The following is a 25,267-nucleotide window of genomic DNA, read 5'->3' as shown; positions in this document are numbered from 1 at the left end:
GGACCTGAACAGCTCTCAGCACAACTTAATAGAGATTGGACAACTTTTTAATTCAACCTGCCCTTCATACGATTTTCATTCATTGAAGATGCAGTTACAAAAATTTCGAAGGCGTTTAGTTCTGTTTTGGAATTGTGATTCTAATCAAAAAATTTCAAAATTCATAACTAAACACAACTCAAAAACATATCGAAATCAATTTAAAAACTAGTTTCAAAACTCATAACCAAATACACAACTCAAAACTCAATGCAAAACTCAAAACCAAACTCTTTTCAAAACTCTATTTTAAAAAATATTTTTTAATTTTTTTTTTAAAATTATTTTTAGAATCATGATTTTAGTGTGTAGTCGCATTTTGAGTTATGAGTTATGAGTTATGAGTTGAGTTTTGAAAAGAAAAAATTTATTTAGTTATGAGTTTTGAAAAAAGTTTTGAGTTATATTTTGAATTTTGAGTTGTATTTTGAAATCATAACAGTCAATCCCCTATACGTTTGGTCAAATAATCTCACTTTAGTTCACACATAAAATTATAACAGTCAACTCCCTGCACTTCTGGTCAAATGTCAATTTTCCCATTCTATTACTCTATTATTTAAGTTTTTAATAGAATATAATCATGTTATAAGTATTTTACTACGAAATGACGGTAAGAGAGAAAAATCATCCTTATTTCCCACCAGAATACACTTTATCCCATGTGATAAGTATGTGCAAGTTATATAATAAATAATATATGTTAATATGCTGAAAATTGGGACGAAAAGACAAAAAAAAAAAAAAGAACTGCTGAAATAAAAAAAGACAACAGAGAAATCGAAGATAATTGAAGAGGAACAGACATAAGCAATATAGGAAAATACACTTTTGGCAACTAAAATTGCCTACGAAGGAAAATTTGGTCGCCAAAAGTACATACTTTAGCTACAAAAAAAAGCTTAGTCGGCAAAGGTGCACATTTTAGCTACCGGAAAAAAAATTAGTCGTGAAAGGTACAATCTTTGGTGTGGAAAATAGAGTTTTGTGATTCTAACTTTTGCAAAACCCTAATTCATCTCTTTAATCTTTTATAATTTGCATTTTGTTTTTAATCGAATACAGTTAAAATTTGATGTAAATTTTGGAACGAAATGTGCATAAACGAAAAATTTGGGCGATTTTTCTCTTTTGTCCTCATTTTGCAGTTATATATGCTTGTCAGGTACTGACTTCTGTTAAAGGATTATACACTGCAGTAAAAAATTTGGGCATAGACAATTGATCAAAAGTGCAGCAGTTGACTGTCACAATTTCATGTATATGGATCAAAGTGGGATTCGACCAGAAGTGTAAGGGGTTGACTGCCATAATTTCATATAAAGACCAAAGTGAGATTTAGTGTAAAATGCAATGGTACAAAATGTAATTTACCCTTGTTTTAAATATTTAAAAAAATCAAATGAACAAGACCCAAAATTTATTTATTTATTTTAAATTATATTATTCTACAAATCAGGAAATTTATTATGAACATTCCTAAATATATGTCTACCACATATATATGAAACAATTTTCAGAAATTCAATTCCATTAACTCAATAAAAAATTAAAAATTAAAAAATAACCTTCATGCAGTGAAATTTCATTGTCCAAACATAAAAATTCTTCCACTAGCTTTCAACACAATTTTGCCACGACCATCAGCATCTGTAACCACCACAATTTGCATGTCTAACATGCATATAACACAGCTTTTAGAATTTTAATTCCATTAATTGGATTAAAAAATATTCGTTCACTGAAGTTTCACTCTGGTTGGACTATGAAGAGAATTTAGGAACAATGTTTTACTGGAGTGAAATAGAAGAGACATACACACACACACACTCTCTCTCTCCCTTCACCTGTTACATGGATGGATACTATCAGACTTCATTCAACGCCGATAGTGTGTGCATAAGAAAATTGAGAAGATAAATAAATAAATTGCCAGATCATTTTTTCATTATATAATTGATTAGATCTCAGGTATAATCGATTAGACCATAGTTTTAAGTCATTTTGTTCATTGACATAATCTAGTAGATAAAAATAGGCATACCTCTTTGATTTTTAATATAATTTTTTTAAAAAAGTGACATTTACCACTTGTATAAATAAAATGAACTTAATGTTTAGTTAAGTCCTTCTTAGCTTTTTTGTTTTCAAAAAAAAATATGAGGTCAAGGGGTTGGTTGTATGAATACGAGTAGCAGTAGTAGGGGTATTTTTATACTTCCGAATCTCTCTCAAAGCATGTCGTCTTCCTGTACCTTTAAGTTCATATTGTTAATGAAATTTTTCTTTGCCGATCAAAAAAAAATAAAAAATAATAAAATAATAAAATGAACTTGATTTTTTTTTTTTTTTTTTCCGCTCTGTTTGTTGGTTTCTCACCAACTTGGAGAATTGAGTGTGTGCTAGCAGATGATTTGGTGTGCGTTTTGGTGCCAACCTAGTTGGGATCTAAGTGTTTCACTGTGATGCTTTTTGCACCCTCTTCTTTACTGATGTAAGTATCATACTTGTTATGTTTTTCCATCAATAAAGATTCTCCGATCAAAAAAAAAAAAAAAAAACTAACATATGAAGCAGTTGGCGATCATCTCATCATATATTATGAAATACTAATGAAATAGAGAGTTACTAAAGTGATTTTTATAAAATTAAGGGCTCATGTATTTACAAATCCTCATGCAATATTGAGATTGAATTTTCAAAAACTTTTGGGTGCCATGGCCTACCTTGGCCTCTATGTGATTGATTTCGTTAGTCAATGATAGTGAGGGACTAGCTACTATCATATTAGAGGACTGTATTGTCTCTGTATCTCTTTTTAAATCGATACAAAATAGTAAAGACTTATGTGATTCAAGTGTTGATCAAATATAACATAAACACAAAAGTTGATAATAAAAGGGGGGGATGCATTTTTGTGTTTATGTTGCATTAAAAATCTATTTTGAAAGATTTTATACATTAAAAACTGTTTTCTTTACAATTAAAAAAACTATGATAAGCAATTTTTGGTCAAATTTTTAAAAATTATTTCATAATAATGCTTCCATTCAATGCCTTTACCACTAAGTCACACCAGATGAGATCATTTGTGGATTCCAAATCTAACCCAATGAGATCAGCTATTCACATGCATTGATCATAGCAGCCAGACATTTGGACCGGTCAAAAAACTGAACTTCATGAAATGAGAAGTTCAACATCAGCACTACCCATTGTAATAAATTGTTAAAAGAGGGACTTATGGTCAATTTTAAGGCCAAAATTAGGGTGCACTGTCTCGAAATAATTTGGGTAAATCATTACAAAAAATTAAGATTTTAGAAACTAAAATTAGAGACCAAATTATTTTTTAAGGACTAAATAATTTTGTTGTGAAAAGTATCGTTATTATATTTTTAGCAACAAAAATTGGACATTAGTGATTAATTATTATCCTTTTAGGAACCAAATTTTTTGTCTAAAAAAATAAACCATTTTGAGACCAAATAATTTTATCCCTAAAAGTTTATTTATTAGTGACATTTTCAAAATTTTGTAACTAAAAGCTTTATTTTTTACTTTTCGGGACGACCTTTTAGCGACTATCCTCATGACAATAGAAATTGGTCGATAAATGTCTTTTGTAACAAAATTTTCACTTTTCGAGACTAAAACATCTTTAAAACTCTTATATGTTGCAGTGAATTATATTACTTTGCTTGGTTCCCATTTTTTAAAAACAGTTTTCAGAAAATTCTACACTCTTATTTTCCGTATTTTTTTGTTTTTACTGAATTTTTTTAATATTTTATGCAAATTTTTTACTTTTTAGACACACCTAACATAAATACACCTAAAAAGTAAAAAAATTGTAAAAAAAAATCTTTTAAAAATTCACTAAATACCAAAAATATAAAAAAAAATACAAGAATTTAGTACATTTTTTGTATTTTTATGTATTTCTTGATTTTTTAAAATATTTTTTCATAATTTTTTTACTTTTTAGACACATCTAAGTAAGGTGCATCTAAAAAAGTAAAAAAAATGTTTAAAATTTTTAAAATATTCACTAAAAACAAAAAAGCACGAAAATCAAAAAACTCAATTTTCTAAAAACTTAATCTAGAAAACTCAAACCAAACACAATATTAATATTTGAAAAAAAAATATAGTAAATTCTACATTTTTTACATAATCATACTAGTCTTCAATAATGTTTTAATTTACATAACAATTAGATCATTTTCATTAGTAATTCGTTAGCTATATGACTAAAAAAATAATATTTTCATCTTATTTTTCAGTTTATTTATTTCAATATCTACCCTCCATTTGCAATATTTCCAATTGCTTTAACCTTATTAAAAGAAATATAAGTGTAATTATGTTAAAAATACAGAGCTAATTGTATTTTTTTCAGATCACCGGAGAGTTGAATATAATTTATCCAAAAAAATCTATATCTCTATCCCAATTCACTTACAATAGTTTAATTATGTGAGAATTTTATGAAAATTTACACATTATCAAATGACTATATGAGTTCCAATTGGATTAGATTAACCAAAGAAAAAATTGAGAAAGATCCTCAACCTAACATTAGGACTACCAACCGTATTAAATTGTTAGAATAGGGAGCTATATATGTTGAACTTTCCTTTTTTTTTAAAAAAAAAAAAAGAAAAAGAAAAAAAGACTATGCCATGTCTTAGTAATGAAAATAAAGCAAGATACCAAAATTTCAGGGTTCGTTTGGTTTGTATTTGTGAAAAATTTTTGAAAAATTTTCTCTACAAATAAGTTTTTAAAAGTAATCAAACCAAACAAATTTTTTCAAAAAAATTTCTCAAAACTTGTAAACCAAACAAGTTTTCCAAGCAAATCTCTCTCTCACACACATCAAATCAATCACTTTTTCCAAAATTCTTTCTCAAAATAATTTTCCAAAACATCTTTTGAAAAAAACTAAACCAAACAACTTTTCGTACTTTTTATCTCTAAAACACATCTCTCAAACACAAACCAAACATACCCTCAATGTTTGGCAAATCAAAAAAAAAGAAGAAGAAAAAAAAACTTTTCAATGTTTGGGAACAAACAAACCATGTTTAGTGTCCCAACTCCACACCATACTTTAGTTCTCTTTCAAAATGGACATTAATTGGGGTTGGAGGAAATCACCAAAAGGAAGAATAAACATTTATGGGGAGAACATCACTAGAAGTTGAAAATTGGTGCATAATAGGAAAAAAAAAAGAGTTAGGGATGGATTTGAATAAAGATAAGCAAATTTAAGGATCATGCACTTACTTTTCAATTGGATTGATGTATACTTTTCAATTTGATTGAAGAAAATGAAAATGAAAATAAAATAGAATTTATTTATACATTTTTGTTTTATTGGAACAAATCAAATAAACCAGTTACTATTATTATTATCACAAATACCTATTTATTTTCTTCTCATATTTTAAAACAATTAAACCAAACTATTACCACCATCACAACCACCATCACCTCTTTTACCACCTCACCACGCTGTTACTACCACCACTTCTACACTCACCCTAACTAGAAAAAAAAGAAAATAAGTGGGAGCACTAATTGGTACCACCACTAATGATGTACCCACTGCCACAGTGTTGTTGTGTCTTTTTTTTTTTTTTTTTAAAAAAAATGGATGCCACATCATTAGTGGTTACTTTAGAGCACTACTTTTAGTGCTCTCTATCATTGCCCAACTTACCATGTAGCCATTATACACTATAACAAACTGAAGTGTAGAAAATAAAAATTTAGGGACAAAATTATATTTTAGGGACCAAATATTTTATTTGCCAAAAATGTCATTATTGTATTTTAAACAATGAAATTGGACATTTAGTGATGAATTACTATTTTTTGGAACCAAAATTTTTGTTTCATAAAATAAACCTTTTTGGTACCAAATTATTTTGCCCTAAAAGTGTATTTATTAGTAACATTTTCAAAATTATCGCCAAAAGTCTTCTTTTCTTTTCTATTTTTTTAACTTTTCAAGACTACCTTGTAGCGATTATCATTGTGATGATAGAAATTGTTCCCTATTTTTTACAACAAAATTTTCACATTTAAAAAGAAAAAAGTTTAGTCTCTAAAAAATTTATATGTCCCACTTTGTAAACTAGTGTGTTAGTCGGTTGAGTTGGATGGAAGTTATATTTTCATGATGGGTTTCACCCTCCTATTTGATATGTTATTATTAGATAATGTCAGTATTAGCACGTGATATAACTACCATAACAACATCACTAATATATTGAATTCAAGGTTGCAATTAACCAAATAATGAAAAATATTTTCTATAAAAAATATAAATGTTTTAAAGAAAATTTAAATATATTTTTACCGTCAAAACAAATAGAACATTAATAATGAACGCAAAATTATAAGGAAAATTCTATTATATATAATCTTTTCTGGGGTGTGTATCACATGCCACAGTAAAGATATTTGTGGTATTTAATTATGACCTATTATGTTAGTTATTAATTGATTATATACATTATATGTATTAGTTATGATTTATTATAATATTAATTATCACACTATTTTTTTATTATTATTCAAAAAATCTTTGGTTATAATTTATATATTGTTTGGATATGAAGATCTTAAAATGATTCAATTATTAGATTGATGATAATTAATTTCACAAATATCATGATTTGCATACCATTCACACTAAAATTGCTTAATTAACTTAAAATCACTACAACTCAAAAAAAAGGTGTATGTTTTTTATTTTAATATTTTTTATTCAAGTTTAGATGGAGGAGGAGGACATGCATTTATGGATGATGAAGGAAGAAAGGAAAAAAGAAAGAGGTTTGATGGGTGGTAATAGTAAAAAAGTAGGCAAGTGACTCGGTACCACCCGTTAAAACGGTCAGTCAAATAAACTCATGGTAATTTGGTTCCCGCCAGATCTGAAACGTGTTGGTCTCTCTCTGCCTCAGTCAGTCGTCAGCGTCGCCCAAAGCTCGGCCGTCAAATTCGTTGACTTCTCTCACACAGTCTCTCCCCCACATACATACCCCATGGGCCATAGTACCTTCTCATTTTCCTCACGTGGAACCCGCCGTACTCTTCGGGCGGTGGATTTTTCTCTCTCTAGAAAATATATTTTTTTAAAAAAAAAATCAAAATTTTAAATTTTTAGAAATATTCATAATTTTAATTTATAAACAAGATTTATTTATGCAGTATTTGGGAAGCCAAAAATTAAGAGGTGGTTTGGGATATCCTAAATAAGTGTATTTTTTGACATTTTATAAAAAAATGTGTAAAAAAATAGAGAGAAGATGTTAATTGATGTGACCTAAAAAAAGATAAAAAGATGAAAAAATGGACTAGAATAGGTTATGCCAAACAAGGCTTAACTTTTTTCACTAATTATACCATTTGGGAACAAGCCAAAAAAGTCAAAAACTAATTATTAATCCATTTTAAGTCATATTAGCTCTCATATAAAAAAATTCAAAAAGTCAGTTTTTAATTATTTTTTCAAAACACTCCAAAATCTATAAAAAATAAATAAAATAGATTAAAATAGTCAATAAAATAAAATGTCACATCAAATCCATAATCATTTCACTCTTTCTCTCACAAACTTGACAACCAACCATAAAAAAATTCAATCATCTTCCTAAATACAAATATTTAGCCTACCAAAACAGCTAGCTTCTCGAATGAGGCCTTGATGTGCACGTATTATTTAGCCTACTAAAGTTCTATCATACATATGTAATGTGCATATTTTTTTTTATCAACAAAAAAGAAAATTTTATTGATAAACATTTAAAAATATTACATCAATAAAGAAAATGAATGAGTGCAAAGAATATCATAAATTCATAGTGGAATAATTTAATTCCAATTAAGTTAGCACCGAGAAATCCACCTAATCATATACTAGCATATCAACAAAAGTTGGTGAGAAACCGATTACAAAAGCTTGTAATGTGCATATTACAAACACATTTTTCATCTGTTTTGTTAAGGAAATAAAGACATAAAAGTTAAGTTGAAAACTATACATTCTATTAATTTTTTATTTAAGAGGATAAAATGAAAAACGGTAATAGTTGAGTTGGGTAAAGTGTAATTTACCCTAAGTCTAAGTTTGTACCTTAGATTTAAAATTTTGATTCATTTTCTAATTGACTTTTTGGATGGTTATATTTTTCCTTAATATTAAAGAAGTTAAAAAAAAAATTGAAAAATAATTTTTATGTAATACAAAATATGTACAAAATTTTAAGAAGTTAAAAAAAAATGAAAAAGAATAAAAATATAGACATAATTGTAATGTAATACAAAATATCTATGAAATGTTAATAGATTGAATTTATAAAAATAAAATAAAAAGTTTTATTGAGAATGTACAACTAATTTTCACAAAAAATTCAAAAAAAATGAAAAGTCCTACTAGAAATTTGTAGATGTACGTATAAAATACTACTTATAGTAAAAAAAATTGACTAGTACATAATGCATGTATAAAATAATAATACAACTTATAACACTTGACCAATACATGTTTAATAATTGACATCCTTAAAAATATTCTATAAGATATAGAATCTAAAATTTCATGCGTGATATAGAATCTTAAATAAGAAATTATTTTAATATAAAAAATTAATCCTTATTATGTGATTATTTTTCGCTTTTCCAATTTTTACAAAAATAGGTTCGCCTATTTTTTTTTTTTTTAAAAACAAATATATTAAGGTTCCATTTGGAAAGTAAATTTAGGCTAAAATAACTATATAGGTTAAAATTGACTATTTTAATTAAATAAGACAAAATATCTTATTTACCTCATAATTATTTTATTTTTTTTTCATAAAAATCAAAAAAATCAAAAAATCTATTCCAAATGAGACTTTTTAATTTCAGACTAAAATAATTAAAAAGTCAAAAAATTAATCCATATCCCAAACGAAGTCAAATTAAAAAATTCAATCGTCACGGGCATCCTATTTCGCGAAGAAGGATTAATTCTCACTTCATTGATTTCTTCACGGAGAAAAGAACGAGTCAAACTCAGTCTTGACGAAATGTATATGAAACCTCTCCCTCTGCATCTCTCTCTAAATGACTGGGTCCTACACCCAGCTGTCAATATCGTGACGCACCACCTTACGTAACTTTATCATTCCCTTTTCTCACCACAATACACAATCCAATCTTCTTCTTTACTAGTCTTACGTCCTCAACCCCTTTTTATAGCCATGCCCATTTCACCTTCAAGAGACTTCAGAATTCTCAACCACCTTCTCTCTCTGTCTCTCTCTCCCCTAAATCTATAACTTGTTTGTTGTTGTTGTTTCATTGTTGATTGATTGATTTATGGACAAAGGATGGGGATTAACTCTTGACTCTGCTGATCCAATAAGTTTCTTCACAAACAAGCCGGCTAACGTGTTGAGAGGTAGTATGTTTCCGGGGATCGGATTACCGGTGAACCTTAACAGGAGGGAAGAGCAAGCTGCTCCATCGCCATCCCACGAGAATCGGGTGGTTGTGCGTGAGGTAGACTTCTTCTCTGATAAGAACAACTCAAATCATCAAATGGATTCCAAGACTAGTGTTAATACTAATAGTATCAAGAAAGAAAACTCAGATCAAACCCCTTCCAGAGCTGATTTTGATGTAAATGTAAGCAACCCAATTCAATTATTATGATTATTATTATTATTATTCAATGAAATATTTTTTAGCCATATAAAATATATGCTCCATTGATATTCTTATTTATTGAAATTTCCTTCTTTTTTTTTTTTTTTTCTTTTTTGACAAATATAGACTGGTTTACACCTAAGTGATCGGCCGACGATTCAGGATGTGATTTTATCAGCTGCGAAAGATAAACGAGCCAAGAATGAGGTAAGAAAACATTTTTTTAACGTGTAATTCGGTCACAGAATCATATATAACTTTCTTATATAAGCTAAGACCCACAAAATTAATCAGCTTGCTTGGTTCCATTTTTTTTAAAATATTTTTCAGAAAATTCTACTTTCTTTTTTTTCGTTTTTTTTGTTTTTATTAAATTTTTTTTTTAATATTTTGAGCAATTTTTTTACTTTTTAGACATACCTAACAAAAATACACGTAAAAAGTTAAAAAATTGTAAAAAAAATCTTTTAAAAATTCACTAAATACCAAAAATACAAAAAAAAAAATACAAGAATTCAGTTTATATTTTGTATTTTTATGTATTTATTAATTTTTTAAAATATTTTTTCACAAATTTTTTATTTTTTAGATACATCTAAGTAAGATACTTCTAAAAAAGTATAAAAAAATGTTTAAAATTTTAAAAATATTCACTAAAAACCAAAAAAAAAACATGAAAATCAATAAACTCAGTTTTCAAAAAATTTAATTCAGAAAACTCAAACCAAATACACTAAATAGGACTCATTCTGTGATCCGATTCTGTGCACTAAGATTAACTGGAGTTTATGCTTAGCTGAGAGTTAATTTTATGTTTCAGCTCGGACTGTTGCAAGTTGAGCTTGAACAAATGAATGCAGAAAATCAGAGGTTAAGAGGGATGCTTTCTCAAGTTAGCCACAATTACAGTACTCTACAGATGCAACTAATGACATTAATGCAACACCAACAACAACAGAGTTCGACAATGGTGATCATTTTAACCATCTTCGATTGCATTGATCTTCAAAAATTTTGCTTGTTTGTTTAATTTGATTCTCATTACCATTATTTACTATGTATGTTCAGATAGTAGAAGAAGATAAGAAACATCATGAGGCAGGAGGACCGGTGGTGCCAAGGCAATTCATGGACTTAGGCCCTAATGCCGCTACTGAGACAGACGAGCCATCTCGTTCTTCATCAGAAGAAAGAACACCTTCGGGTTCAGGGTCGCCTCCGAACCATAAAAATGAGACGGTTCCGTTTGATCAAAACAAGTCCAATTACCGGGATGGGAAAGCGATTAGGAGAGAAGAAAGTCCCGAATCAGAAAGTTGGGTTTCTAATAAGGTTCCCAAATTGATGAACACCACTAATAAGAGTGTTGAGCAGGCATCAGAAGCTACAATGAGAAAAGCCCGTGTTTCGGTTCGTGCACGATCAGAAGCTCCCATGGTAATTGATTAGTTTTTTTTGGCTCAAAATTTGATCTGAAAACTTGGTTCAATTGTTGTGAAATTAATCAAGTGTTTGATGAAATACAGATCACTGACGGATGTCAATGGCGCAAGTACGGTCAAAAAATGGCGAAAGGAAACCCGTGCCCTCGAGCTTACTACCGGTGCACCATGGCAATTGGTTGTCCCGTGCGCAAACAAGTAAGTTCTCTTCTACTTTCACAAATTCAAAACACAGAAACAAAAACAGCAATTGGGCCAAAGAGTGCAATTGCATTCTCACATTATACATTAGTAAATCCGGTTGTGACAATACGGTACACGACATTGAATAAGTTACCAAGTTAAGACTAATATGAATTATGGCAATTCACAGGTTCAAAGATGTGCGGAGGACAGAACAATCCTAATAACCACCTACGAGGGTACCCATAACCATCCATTGCCCCCGGCTGCGATGGCAATGGCATCGACCACATCATCAGCTGCAACGATGCTACTTTCGGGGTCCATGTCGAGTGGAGATGGGCTAATGAATATGAACCCTAATTTCCTAGCAAGAGCAATCCTTCCATGCTCATCAAGCATGGCTACAATTTCAGCATCAGCACCATTTCCAACAGTGACATTAGACCTAACCAACACTCCAAACCCATTACAGACCCAAAGAACGCCAACCCAATTTCAAGTCCCACTTGCCTCCGGGTTTACCCGCCCGGTCCCCCATGTGTTCGGCCAAGCCCTACATAGCCAGTCTAAATTCTCTGGGCTCCAACTTTCTCAGGACATGGACTCAGCTCAAGCTCCACAGAACACCTCTTTCTCCGACACTCTCAGCGCAGCCACGGCCGCCATCACAGCTGATCCCAACTTCACGGCAGCCCTTGCCGCCGCCATCTCCTCCATCATTGGTGGTGCTCAACCAAACAACAACCACGCCAATAACACCACCACCTCCACCTCCACCACCACTAACACCAACAACACCACAACAAGCAACAGCAACAAGATTGGTAGTTTTCCAGGGAATTGAAAGTGTGATCAAATCTTTTTATTTCTTACCATTTTTTTTTAGTTTCTTTTTTACATTTTTGAGAAGGTGACATTGTGATTACATGTTCATACTTCATAGACACAAAGCCCTGTTTTGTTTTGTTCCAACTTTGAATAATTAATTTCTTATTTTCAGTAAATACACAAAAAAGAGAAATATAGCATATGTTTATTCAAACCGTACTTGTTTTTAGACAAAAATCAATTACGGGCATCTAAAAAAGTGGGAATATAGGTTCTTTATGATTCTAAGATCGGTTTACGTCTCTTTTAGGAAAAAGTAATAGGTCGTTTAGGGGATACTATTCTCAAGTATTAGGTCGTTTAGAGGATACTATTCTCAAGTATTAGGTCGTTTAGGGGATACTACGTGCCTCAACATAAAGTCGTAGACATTACTTAAATACGCTCTTCCCTAATCTCTAACATTTCTAAGACAACATTTGACCACGCCCAAGAACCAACCAATAACTTCACCTCTTTTGGACATTTTCTTATTCAAATGGTTTCGTATGTCTTTGTGTTGATCTTGTTTTTCAATGTTCAAAACAAAGACAGCAATCAAGGTGGACTGCAATTGAATGGTGTAAATGAAGAAAAGGAATAATCAACAGTTGGAAAGGTATATCCTGATTTTGAGTTGTCAACAACTTCGGCCATTAATTGTTTGACGCGGATATGATGAATTTGGATAGACATTAGCCCTGAACAGATTTCCAGGCAACTACTATGGACTTGTCTGTTAATATATATATATATATATATATGGATTGCTTGGAAAGTTAATTATTTTAGTAGGTTAAAATAGTTGTATTTGAGAAGAAAGTTATATTTTTTTTTGTAATTGGATGTAATGTTTATAAAATAAAATAAAAAAAGTAAAATAATTATAAATTTGATATAACATTTAGTCTGATTGACTATTTTAATCTATTTTATCTTTTAATACTATTTTAATCCAAAAAATCAAAAATCTGTTGCCAAACACCCCCCATATATATATATAGAGAGAGAGAAAAAAAAAAAAGAGAGATTGATTGGTGGAATCAGTGGCGGAGCCACATGCAGGCCTCACGTGGCCCCTCGATTTTGAAATTTTTTTTACATATCTATATAAATAAAATTTTAAACAAAAATAATATTTAAAATAAAATATCAATGACATTTTTAAATTTATGAGAATAATAATGATTATCTTATTGAAAATAAGGAAACTACAACAAATTACATTTTTTTATATGAAAATTTTGTGAAAAAGTCTCACTATATGTAAATATAATTAATCTCACTATATATATGTAAAAGTTACTAGAATATTAGTTATATTTACATGTGAAATTCACCATTCATATGTTGTTTCATTATTGGTTGGTGATATCATATGTCAATGATGACGTGATATCACTATTATATGAAATTTTTACTCAAATTTTGTAAAAAAATTAATTTATCTTACCATTACATAATGTATTTTAAGACCTAAATATATGACTTTTTTACATTATTCAAGATATACTAGTTATACGCAATACTTTCTTTTCAATTTTACTCAAAGTTAATTGTAAAATTTTATCTGAAATACTTTCGTAATAATTTATTTAAGCTTTTGTACTTAACATTAATTTAAAAATTATTATTACCTTCTTATTATTGGTTATGAAAAAAAAATTTGAAATTATAATTAACAAATATCTTTCTTAATTTAATTTTCTATCTCCGCACTGGTGTGAATAAAATACCATGCTCAATTATGAAGATCAATATATAAATACCCCCCCCCCCTCCCCTCCAAAAAAAACACACCCAAAAAAAAAGGACAAATTACATTGTAGTTTTTATAAAGGTTAATTATATTTTCATTATTACAGTTTGATTTAAATTTCACTTCAATACTTATTATTTTAATTTAAATAATTTAATTTTTACATTTTAAGTTTGGTTTTAAATTGGTTTTTCTTTTTAAATTTTTGTTAGCTTTGTTTATGTGTAGTTTTGCCCCTTGCTTTGTTGTTTGTTTTTCCTTTTTCTCTCTTGTTGGTCTCTCACCAACTGGAGGTTTGAGCTTATTTTAGCTCTTAGCTCCTCTTTATTGATGTTTCCCATTGTACCTTGTACGTGCTTCATCAATAAAGTTTTCTTTGCCGATAAAAAAAAAAAAACTTTGTTTATGTGTACGCTTATAAAATTGTTAACTTTGACCTCTATTTGGATAGAATGATCAAATTAAAAATACATTTAAAATGTGAAGACCAAATTGTTCAATTTAAAATTTTAGGAACTAAATTGAAATTTAGGTCAAAATCCTTACAAGTCACTACACGAAGCCGAAGACTGTATGTCTATCTAATAGTATTCTATCTTTTCTGTACCATTTCTTTATTTTTAGAACTCTATAATTATTTAGACCCCTACTATTGATTGGTTGTTAGAGTATTTTCAATGACAAATGTATAATAGCATTGTTATTATTATAATTTGGTAATAAATAGTAGCAAATTGTAAAATTATAACAATGGTGCCCAATGGTCACATGCTATTTTGGTAAATCTCAACCAATTTTTCCTCTAACTTTGTAGGTGTCGTTTGGATATAGGTATTTTAGTATTTTTTTTATTGTTTATTTTTTTGTCTTTTGTGACATTTTAAAAAAAAACTTAAATATTTACATTGTACCAGTCTAGACAAATATAAGAAAAATTAAAAATTAAAAAAATTGAAATTTTTTTTAATATATAATTCACCCCCACCAAAAAAACATATGACTACAAAAAAAAAAAAAAAAAAAAAAAAAAAAAAATTATTAGCTACATTAAACTTACATGAACCGCTACATTACATTGCAAAATAAAAATTATATTTAAAAAGAAATAATAAAAATTACATTGACAAATAAATGACATTGCAAGATTAAAAAATACATTCTCACCGTAATTATTCATCAGGAGGTAATTTGGGTTGCTGATATGTGCAAACCACTTGGCGAAAATTTCATGTTTGCACATTATGTAATACCTTTTCATTTGAGGGTCCAAATGAGAAATGTCCGTAGTCATTACCAAATGTTCTTTCTTTTTGATCTCAAGTTCTTTCATCTCCTGCAAATGTTCTTTCTTTTTTTATCTTAAGTTTTTTCATCTCTTGTAATACTTGAGTTCTTTTTTCTTCTCTTTTAGTTTTTACATCTCATTCTCAGCAAAGTATTGGTTAAATGTCTCCAATAAATTGTTAAATTTGCGGATTTCACCTTCAACAGCTTGACTTTTTCGAAGCAATTCTTTTGCAGATTTCCCACTCATAGGCCTTTTACCCCTTGTAGAAACACTACCATCACCAATTGAATTATTACCAATAGTTAGATTGCTACCAACACTTTGATTGTTATCATCTTTAAGAAAAATGCAGTTATCCATAGGAGATTCGGGGGGCTGAATCAGGGGAAAATAATATATGTATCATTGACTTTACTATGTTTGTAAGAGTTATATCTTGTCACCTGATATTATTTTGCAGGACTGACCAACAATGTTTAAAAGTAAAATGTTTGTTTTCATCTTGAAAGTATAAAAAAATTTCTTGAAGCATTTTTATCAATAAAATATTAATTTAATTAATTAGATTTTTATATGAGACAAAATAAAAAAACTAACATAATAAATGAAAATGAAATTTTACTATATCAACTTAAGACATCTCACTTGAGTGTAGGTTTTCGACCTACTCTAAACACCCACGAAATTGGTTACAACATTTTATGATTACACCCCATCGAAATGAGATAGACACTTGTATTATTGAGTGATCATTCTGCAGCGAGCAATAATTTTCAAAAATTCTTCCTAAATAATGAGCATGAAATTGCGAATTTTCAACAATTGGGTCTTCAGTAATGTAACACCAAGCTCTACAGATTGCTAATACATTTTCATTAATGCTAAATGATTTTCCTTACCTTGTTTTTGATGAACCTTCCATAGTGATAATGTGAAAAGTAAAAAAGAAAAATATAATTTAAGATGTTTTGTTGTGAACTCAAATAGAATTAAGGTGTTTGTATTTATACCACAACAAAAACATGACTCTTTTTTTTTAGCCGTTTAATTTATAGTCGCTGGTGTCTTGTCTGTTTGGAAAGATAGCCTTCTTTTTCTTTTCTTTTTTTCCAGATTGAAATGGAGCCATTGGGCTTATGTTTAGCATTCCAAAATAGGCTGCTCACCATTGGATCTTTGCATAATCCAACGGATGAGATCAATACTCTAGAATCATCATTCTAACTCTCTCATTCTCATATCCATCAGAATTCAGTCGCCTCTCTTTGTTTCTCTCTCTCTCTCTCTTCATCCCTAAAACCTTTCTCTTACTCTTTCCTACCGTCATCACCGATCACCAGTCATCTCCCCTCTCTCTCTCGCTCTCTCTCTAGAGAGAAAATGATGGGCCTCGGTGAAGATCCGTCGATCATGATAGTCCCATCCACCCCCCCTCTTAGGATCGCAGATCACGAACTTCAGCTTCATCTTCTCCACCAAACAAAAAATTTGAAACCCTCTCTAAGAAACTGAAACCCTAAACCTTTATCTTCGATTTGTCTGTAAGAAACCGAAACCCTTGAAATCATTTGAAGAAGAATATGAAAACGAAGAAGATCAAACCCTTGAAACCGAAACTCATCCAAATTGGCTTTCTGAAGAAGACGAAGCCGAAACTTCAGAGTGCCTCAATCATCTGAAATCCATCAAGTCTCTTTAAATCCAAGTATTTATTGTTTGAATTTGCTTCAGATTTATTGATTATTACTTGAGATTTGTTGAAATGACTTGAAATTTGTTTGAGATTGTTTCAAATTTATTTGAAATTGCTTGAATGTTGTTGTTGTTCAAGTCAAATTCTATTTTTTTTTTAAAAAAAAAATTTGATTTTTTTTGTTCAAATGTCAATTGTCAAAACTGTTTAAACAAATTGGTGAGTTTTGTTTAAAAACAATTTTGTGAATTTCGCAAAATGAAAAAATTGATCTTTTTTTTTTTTTTTTGAGGTTTTTCTAGAAAGGGATTAGAAATGGAGGAATGGAGGAAGCGAATGAGGAAAGGAAGGAAATCAGTTGGTTTTGGGTGAGTTGGCAGATTTGGTATTTGCCAAAATTTGTGTCAAAGTTAGCACAAGTTTTGGTATTTGCCAATTTTGACAACTGCTATATCTCACCATTGAAGAATCCCTTTTTACTCAAAACTGTTATATTATAATTTTGATAACTCCAATGGCAAACATTGGAGATGCTCTTAGGAAGTTATAAATTTAACTCTCATTCTCTCCTCCATTGTACCAAAAATAAAAATAACAAACTTTGTATTTGGGATAAAAATAAAATAATTTTTAGTTAAGTAAAAGTAACAATGATCTACAAGTAATATTACAAATTCAAACTTAACTATTTTGAAATTATCTAAAATTATCTTCTTATAATTCAAATTTATTTTACATATTGATTTCACACTATACAAATTTAATTTAATTTTTACGGTACAAACATCCATCTAAAAAATTTTGAATAAATATATCTGGATTTCCATACTTTTCCATGACCTAAAGGAAGAAGGGTATAGTGTAATTTGAATTTATTATTATTTTTATTATTTTGTTTGGTGACTAATGTATAGAATATGGTATATGTAAGAATGGAGTGTAGTAGATAGATAGGGGATTGTAGTAATAAAACTCAGAACGTGTTACTGACTTCGTTTTGCACGTTTGACATCACACCTTTGTGCTTTTTACCAATCCACCACGTGCTTTATAATATTTTGAACAAAAATAAACATTCTTTTTGCCTCAAAATAATAGTTGCTTTTAAAAATTTTAATTTTTTTATAATATAATTATTACACTTTAAAAATATTAATTTTCTAAAATTACTCTTTGATAGTATATTTTTTTGAAAATATCAATTGTTATAATTGTATTTTTTGTGTTGTTAATAAATTTAAAAGAAAGATAAAATAAAAAATTTATATTATTTTAGTTATTAATTTTTGAAAAAAATTTAATATTTTAAAATAATAAAAAATTGATATTTTGAAACGGACCTCAATCAACCGTACAAGGATGTTTATAATAATTAATCAAAAAGAACTTTACTTTGCCAAACTTGGACGTCGTTGATTGCATGCGAATAGAAATGTTTCTTTATTTTTTGAGCATGAGAAATGTTTCTTTATTACTACGCAGATCTCTCTCACTAGTTGAACCTCAAGGACCATACTTTATGATCATCAACATCATGGACCCTCCAACCACCGATTAGATATTGACTCTTTTTCTTATGGGTGGAAGTTTAATTATAAATATGAAAATAATAATATATTATCTATATAATAAAACCAAAAAGATTTTAAAGAATGTCATGGAGATATAATTAGTTAGAAAGATTAGGATTACTTTTAGATTTAATCCAATAGTATAAATGACTTATTGAACTCGTAAAATCTCACTTAAAAGTGTCAATTTGAGCTACCCCAAATCTCGCCTCAAATCTTGTCAAACCCAAATTTCTACAACAAACCTCTCTCGCCTAATCCAAATTTCTCTCGTTTTGGCTTCAAACAACTTTTCAAATCTCAATCTAAAATTATTGAATTTTTACATTTTAAAATGATTAAAAAAATTTCATACTCAATTTTTATTAGATCATATTTCATTTATTTAAACAAAAAAAATAAACAAACAATTAGATAAGTGTTAACTTTTTTAAATAAAAAAATACAAAATGTAATAACAAATAACCAACCAGATAAATATTAAATTTTAAAATTAAAAATTGTTAACACTATCTCATAATTTATAAATTTTAAAAGGTCTATCCCATGATATATTGTCATAACCCAATCCCAGGAGCTTAGAGCTGGAATCGCAACTTATTAATTAATTTTAAGCTTAATAAATTAAATGGCGCAGGCGGAGGCAAAATGGAAGTAAAAAAATAATTAAATAGAAAATTTACTTCATTCGACTATTTTAATAAAAGAAGGTACATCTATGAGCTTTTATTATTTTATTATTCAATGACTGACCATCAGTAAAAACAAAAGAAAGAAAAGAAGAGGAAAAAAAAACACAAAACAACGAATCAGTATCAAATTCTTGTACGGGTTCCACTACACGAGGTTACAGGTCTTCCTTATATCTCATCACCCGAAAGGGTAATAGCTATAAGCACACAGCAGAGTGAGAAATATTATGCCAAGAGTATAGGGAACACAAATATAACCATGGATGGTTAGTTAAGCTAAAACATTTACATAATTTGAATAAATAAATTACTTAAGTGGCAGAAACTGAAATACAAAAATTACGTAAATAAATAACCATAACCACGGTACAGAACAGAACAGAGCAGAGGTCACATGAGTGACAGTCAGAACAGAGGTCAATGGATCCATGACAAACAGAATACCACAAAGTAGTCAAACATAGGCCAATGGTTATTTAAGTCCCCCAAGGTATGAGACTCTCGTGGTGGTACTTACAAAACATAATTGGTTATAAAATCATTGTCAAATATTTTATAAAAATTAAACAAATATATCCATAGGTCTTAATTTAAACAAATAAAGTTTAGAAAATAATTAACGTAATCAAAATATTAATATAATTTATAAAACATAGATTGCATAAAATAAATTATGGTAATCCAAAACATATATAAAATATATTATAATGACTCGAGATATAATATAACTCATCTTAATATTAACCCTTAACCTTTATTTTTTACTATCACAAATCTTTTTACTTCAAAACTTCCTATCTCCAACACTCCCACGTTTCTGTTTCTTTTTCTTTTTGTTTTTGGTTTTCTTTTTTTCTCTCTCTCTCTCTCTCTCTCTCGCTTCCTTGCTTACTTCCACAGCCCCCTCGCCTTTATATAGACACTCTTGGGTGATGACTCAACTTGATGACTCACCTCCCCTACTAGCTAAACAGTATACATAGCTTGCTTACCATCTCTATAGGAAATTTGCAAATCTTCTCCTACTAGCTAAACAGTATACATAGCTTGCTTACCATCTCTATAGGAAATTTGCAAATCTTCTCCTTAATTATTGTTTAATATTGTTATTACTATTATTATTTACATACTCTTATTTTTATATTTATTTATTTAACTTTTGGGGTCATTTTATTTTGGTCCAATTCTTCAAATTATAATATTCTATTTATTTATTTATTTTAATAATATATTATTACATACAATTATAATTATATTTATATATTTATGTGGTATTTAATTAAACCATTAGGGTGCCACATTTCTCCCCTCCTAAATAGAAGTTTGTCCCCAAACTTGACGTACCTTAATTTTCGAAGAGGTGTGGGTATTTGGCTCGCATTTGACTTTTCATTTCCCACGTAGCTTCTTCGATACAATGATTTTCCCACAAGACTTTTACCAACGGTATGATCTTGTTTCGGAGAACTTGATCACTACGATCGAGAATCTGCACTGGTTGCTCTTTGTAAGAGAGGTCTTCGTAAACTTCCAAGTTCTTATAGTCGACGACATGTTCTGGATCTCGAAGGTATCGTCGGAGCATCGAAACGTGGAACGCATTGTGGACATTGGACAGTTCAGGTGGTAGTGTAATGTGATATGCTACAGGACCAATCTTTTTTAGTATCCCGAATGGCCCGATGTATTGTGGGTTTAACTTTCCTTGCTTTCCAAATCGGATAACTCCTCTTGCTGGTGAGATCTTGAGGAACACATAATCCCCTACTTAGAATTCTAAGTCCCGTCTCCGTATATCTGCATAGCTTTTTTGGCAACTCTGGGCAGTGCGAATTCCTAGTTGAATGAGTTGGATTTTATCACTTGTGATTTGCACGATCTCGAGGCCTAATAGTTTCCTGTTTCCGACTTCTGCCCAACACAGAGGTGATATACATCTCATTCCATACAGAGTTTCCTACGGTGCCATTCCAATGCTTGCTTGGTAGCTATTGTTATAGGCGAATTTCACTAAAGGTAGGTGCTCATCACAGTTACCTTTGAGGTCCAACATGCATACACGTAACATGTCTTCTAGCGTCTGGATTATTCTTTCGGATTATCCATTAGTTTGCTGGTGATAAGTAGTGCTAAATTTCAGTGTAGTCCCCAAAGCCTCCTGCAATTTGTTCTAGAAGTGAGACGTGAAGTAGGGGTCTTGGTCAAATACAATTGAAACTGGGGTGCCATGCAAACGAATAATTTCCTTGATGTATAAGGTGGCAAACTTATTAAGGGAGTACATGGTTTTGATTGGCAGAAAATGGCCGACTTCGTCAATCGGTCTACTATAACCCATATTGCATCATTCTTTGAAAATGACTGTAGTAGCCTGACTTTTAATGTGCTCCCATTTTCATTCAGGAATAGGGAGTGGTTACAACATTCCTGTAGGTCTCTGATGTTCTACTTTAATACACTGACAGTGCAGACATTTGGAGACATGGCTTGCTATGTCTCTTTTCATTCCTTTCCACCAGTAATGTTCCTTCGGATCATGGTACATCTTTGTTTTACCAGGTGTAGACACCCCATTTTTGACCGTCCTCAAGACTTGGACGTCATCGTTTGAACACTCGATGATCATCCATGCTCATGTTTGTTTTGAGTTCTCGGAGGTCTCGGCTACGCGCCTTGCCTCAAGATCTCTTAACTTGTCTATTTTGTGTTTGGTTGTGAGCCAAACATTTGTATTTTCGCTTCTAAGGGAAGAGGGCGGCTTGTTTGCCATGCCCTCAACCCATCGGCCAAGGCTTGAGGCCACCGGCCCTGTTTTCTTTCCATCGGCCAAGTGTATTGGCCGATCGGCACTGTTTTTGGTCGGCCGGCCATTGTGTTGGTCGATCGGCCATTTTTGCTGGCCGAACCCTGTTCATCTGCTTTATACAGGTATTTTGTGCCAGCTGGCACAATTGGCATCCACAATTGCCCCCCTCCATACACGTGTATGGAGGGATTTACCCCATTTGCTTAGCTTCTCTTAGAAGCTTTGGATTGAACTTCTATAAAGAGGGAGTTCCTCCTCCTTCCTCAGAGGTTGAGAAAAATTGTTCTTGAGAGGATAGATATAGTATTGTATCTATTCTTCTTTGTTTAGCCTTGTTTTGTGCCCAAAAGTGTAGTATTGTCTTACTATTGTACACAAACACACACTAGAACACCATCCTTGATTGCTGAGGTGCTAGGAGGTTGATTTCAGTGTTCTTGGGTTAGTTTGAACTCAGAAAACCTGCTGGAGCTTCCTTCTTGAAAAGGTTCTACAAGGGTGAGTTCCTTGCTTTAGATATCCCTTTCTTGCTTAAGCTTTTAGCCCTTCTTGCTTATTATTTTAAGCTTAACTTATAACTGATAAAAGTTCTGATTTTTTTTCTTTAGAACTTTGTTTGAGGTCATTTTGAAGTTTGGGGTTGTTTCTCCCCTCTTAGGCCTTGTTAGGCCTTGTTTTAGGCCATCCCTTTTGGCCATTGTTCTTGTCTTTGTATGACCTCTCTACCATTGAAAATCCTCTGGATTTTCAGTGGTGGAGAGGTGGTTTTGCGGTCCTAAATAAGAGAGGGTCATCCCATCTCCTTATTGTCTTGAATGTTAACATAAATGGCTTGTGTTGTAGCAAGTGTGCTTAGCTTGTTTTAGCTTCATTTCAGCAAGTATTTGGTGTTATTTTGCCATGATTTACCTCTGTTCAAAGTTGGTTTAGACATACCATGCATGCTTTGTATACTTGTCTTGTAATCCCACGATTTGCCTTAACATGTACCTAGCATTTAGACTACTATGCTTGCATGTTTTGGCCCACCTCCATGAAGCTTTTAGACATGTTGTGACATGCTTAAGCTCTGATTTTGGTCTTCTTGGTCATGCTTGCATTGTTTTGTATAGCTACCATGTAATCTAGCTTGTTAGCTTCGGGTGCTCAAGTCATTAGTATGCTCTATTTCGACCATTTCAGTAGTTTGGCATCACTTGTTATGCTATTTCAGTCCATATAGTATGCTCATACGCTTGCACTTGTGACTTCTTTAATGCTTTAAAGAGTTGGTATGTTATGCCCCATGAATGTGTCATCATGTATGCCACCGTGCTTAGGCATTTGGGATGCCATCTAAGTGGGTTTTTGGGCTCATTTTGGCATGCCATATCTCTGTTTCCATGACTTAAAACATGCCATGTTTGGTTGTCTTAGGTGTAAGGTAACACCTCTTCGGTAGTCTTGCATGTCTCATGTTTTTACCCCTTTGTTTTAGTTTGTTTTGGCTTTGGTCATTGCATGCTTTAGGCTTACTTTGCCATGCTTCAGGACTGTTTTGGGTTATGCTTGCCATATGCTCTTTGTTTTGTGTAGCTTTGGTTCAAGTCCCTTCACTAGTCTTAAGCTTTAAGCCTTGTGCATGCTATAATTATTATTTGTTTATGTGATTTGGCATCACTCCTAGCCTCATTTCAGAACATGCAATGTTGTTACATTTGCACGCTTTTCATTCCTTTTAAGTATTCTCAAAAGTTACCCTTTGATGCTTAAGTGTTAGGCCAATTACCATGCATGTTTGTATGTGATTTTGTCCCTTATCCCTTAGCATATTGGCCATTGATTTGGGCCTACTTGAGAGCTGTCCATGTTGGTTTAAGTCCATCCTTTGCATGTTGTTACATGCTTTCCTTGCATGTTGTTACATACTTGGTCTATTGCATGTTGTTGCATGCTTAAGTTGTATTGCATTTGGCATGCCCCTTTTGTTAAGTTGCTTTGCATTTTGCATGCATTGTCCCTTGCATGTTGTTGCATGCTTGCCTTGTATGTTGTTACATGCTTGCCTATCTTTAAATGTTGTCACATGCCTTGCATGTTTGCATACTTGTCTAGGTTGCATTGCATTTGGCATGCTTGTTACCTTTAGCCTTGTATGGCACGATCATTAACATGCTCATGTTGCACTGGTTTTGCTTGCATGTTTACATCCCTTGCCTCTTGATAAACCATGATAGAGGTTGGGGTTATTTATGGGTTTTTGTGTGTATTTCATTTGACATTAAAATGCACACTTGGCTCCTTCGGCCATCATGTATTGAAATGCTAATTGGTGGCCCGAAAGTCGAAAACCATACTCTTTTGAGCTTTAAGCATGATAAGAAGGGTGGTTGTGCAAACATTTCCTTGAAAATGCATTGCCATGCTCTGTCTTTCCTCTATTGCAGCAAAAACAGGATTCTGCAGGAATAGATGGTCGGTCGGCCATCTTCAGTGCCGGCTGGCTATGCATTGTTGGCCGAGATCCCCACAAATAGTCGATGACCAGTTCCTCTTGGCCGATGGCCTTGAATTTCGGCCGGTGACATCCCACAGTGCTCAGAATGTGATTCAGAAGCATCCTTGAGACTTGCACAATTTTCAGAGATGCAAAGCAGTGTAAACAGAGGCAGCATGAGCATAGCGATAGATTTCCGAGCGAAGCCGAGCATGCATGCATTCGTCCCTCTTCCCGAGGCTATTTTACTGCTTTCATAGCTTAATTAATTTGTTTAATTAGTTAAATGTTGTGTAATAATTAATTAGCTAGGATAATTAGTTAATTAGTTGGCTTGTATTATTCTTTCGGTCCCTCCATCGAGAGGGCGCAATTGTTGTAATAAGCGTGTGTGTGTGCAATGCATGTCTTCCAAACCTCCATTTTTTTCTCCCTTTTACTTAACCGCTTATGATGGTTAGTTCTATAGCGATCCCAGTTTTCCCTTCATTGTTTAATTGTATTTCAGACTCGGTTCCGTGGATGTGTTGTTGTCTTTTTCCCGTTTCTATCCTTTACTCTTTGTATATGAGTCTTGGGTCGTGTTGGGTAGGTTTAAAACAGGTTGGTTGTGTTTGGAAACCAAGGGTTAGTGTCCATTAAATTTTCATAATGGTTCATTTAATATCCTTATTAGTGGTTACAAACTTGTTCATTTAATATCCTTATTAGTGGTTCATTTAATATCCTTATTAGTTGTT

General features: G+C 31.3%; 1 protein-coding gene across 1 annotated transcript; it reads left to right on the top strand.

The window, feature by feature from the left end:
* Positions 1-9,238: 9,238 nt before the first annotated feature.
* Positions 9,239-13,140, top strand: LOC114316726 (WRKY transcription factor 6). Its single transcript, XM_082887072.1, has 6 exons — positions 9,239-9,726; positions 9,874-9,954; positions 10,568-10,717; positions 10,816-11,184; positions 11,274-11,387; positions 11,563-13,140. The coding sequence occupies exons 1-6, from the start codon at positions 9,418-9,420 to the stop codon at positions 12,217-12,219; spliced, it is 1,680 nt and encodes a 559-aa protein (XP_082743198.1). The 5' UTR covers positions 9,239-9,417; the 3' UTR covers positions 12,220-13,140.
* The last annotated feature ends 12,127 nt before the right edge of the window (positions 13,141-25,267 follow it).

This window comes from Camellia sinensis, chromosome 9, assembly GCF_055761805.1.
Source record: "Camellia sinensis isolate YWXY chromosome 9, ASM5576180v1, whole genome shotgun sequence".
Classification (NCBI taxonomy): Eukaryota; Viridiplantae; Streptophyta; class Magnoliopsida; order Ericales; family Theaceae; genus Camellia; species Camellia sinensis.
The sequence above is the reverse complement of the archived record's forward strand: the minus strand, read 5'-3'. Positions and strand labels throughout refer to the sequence as shown.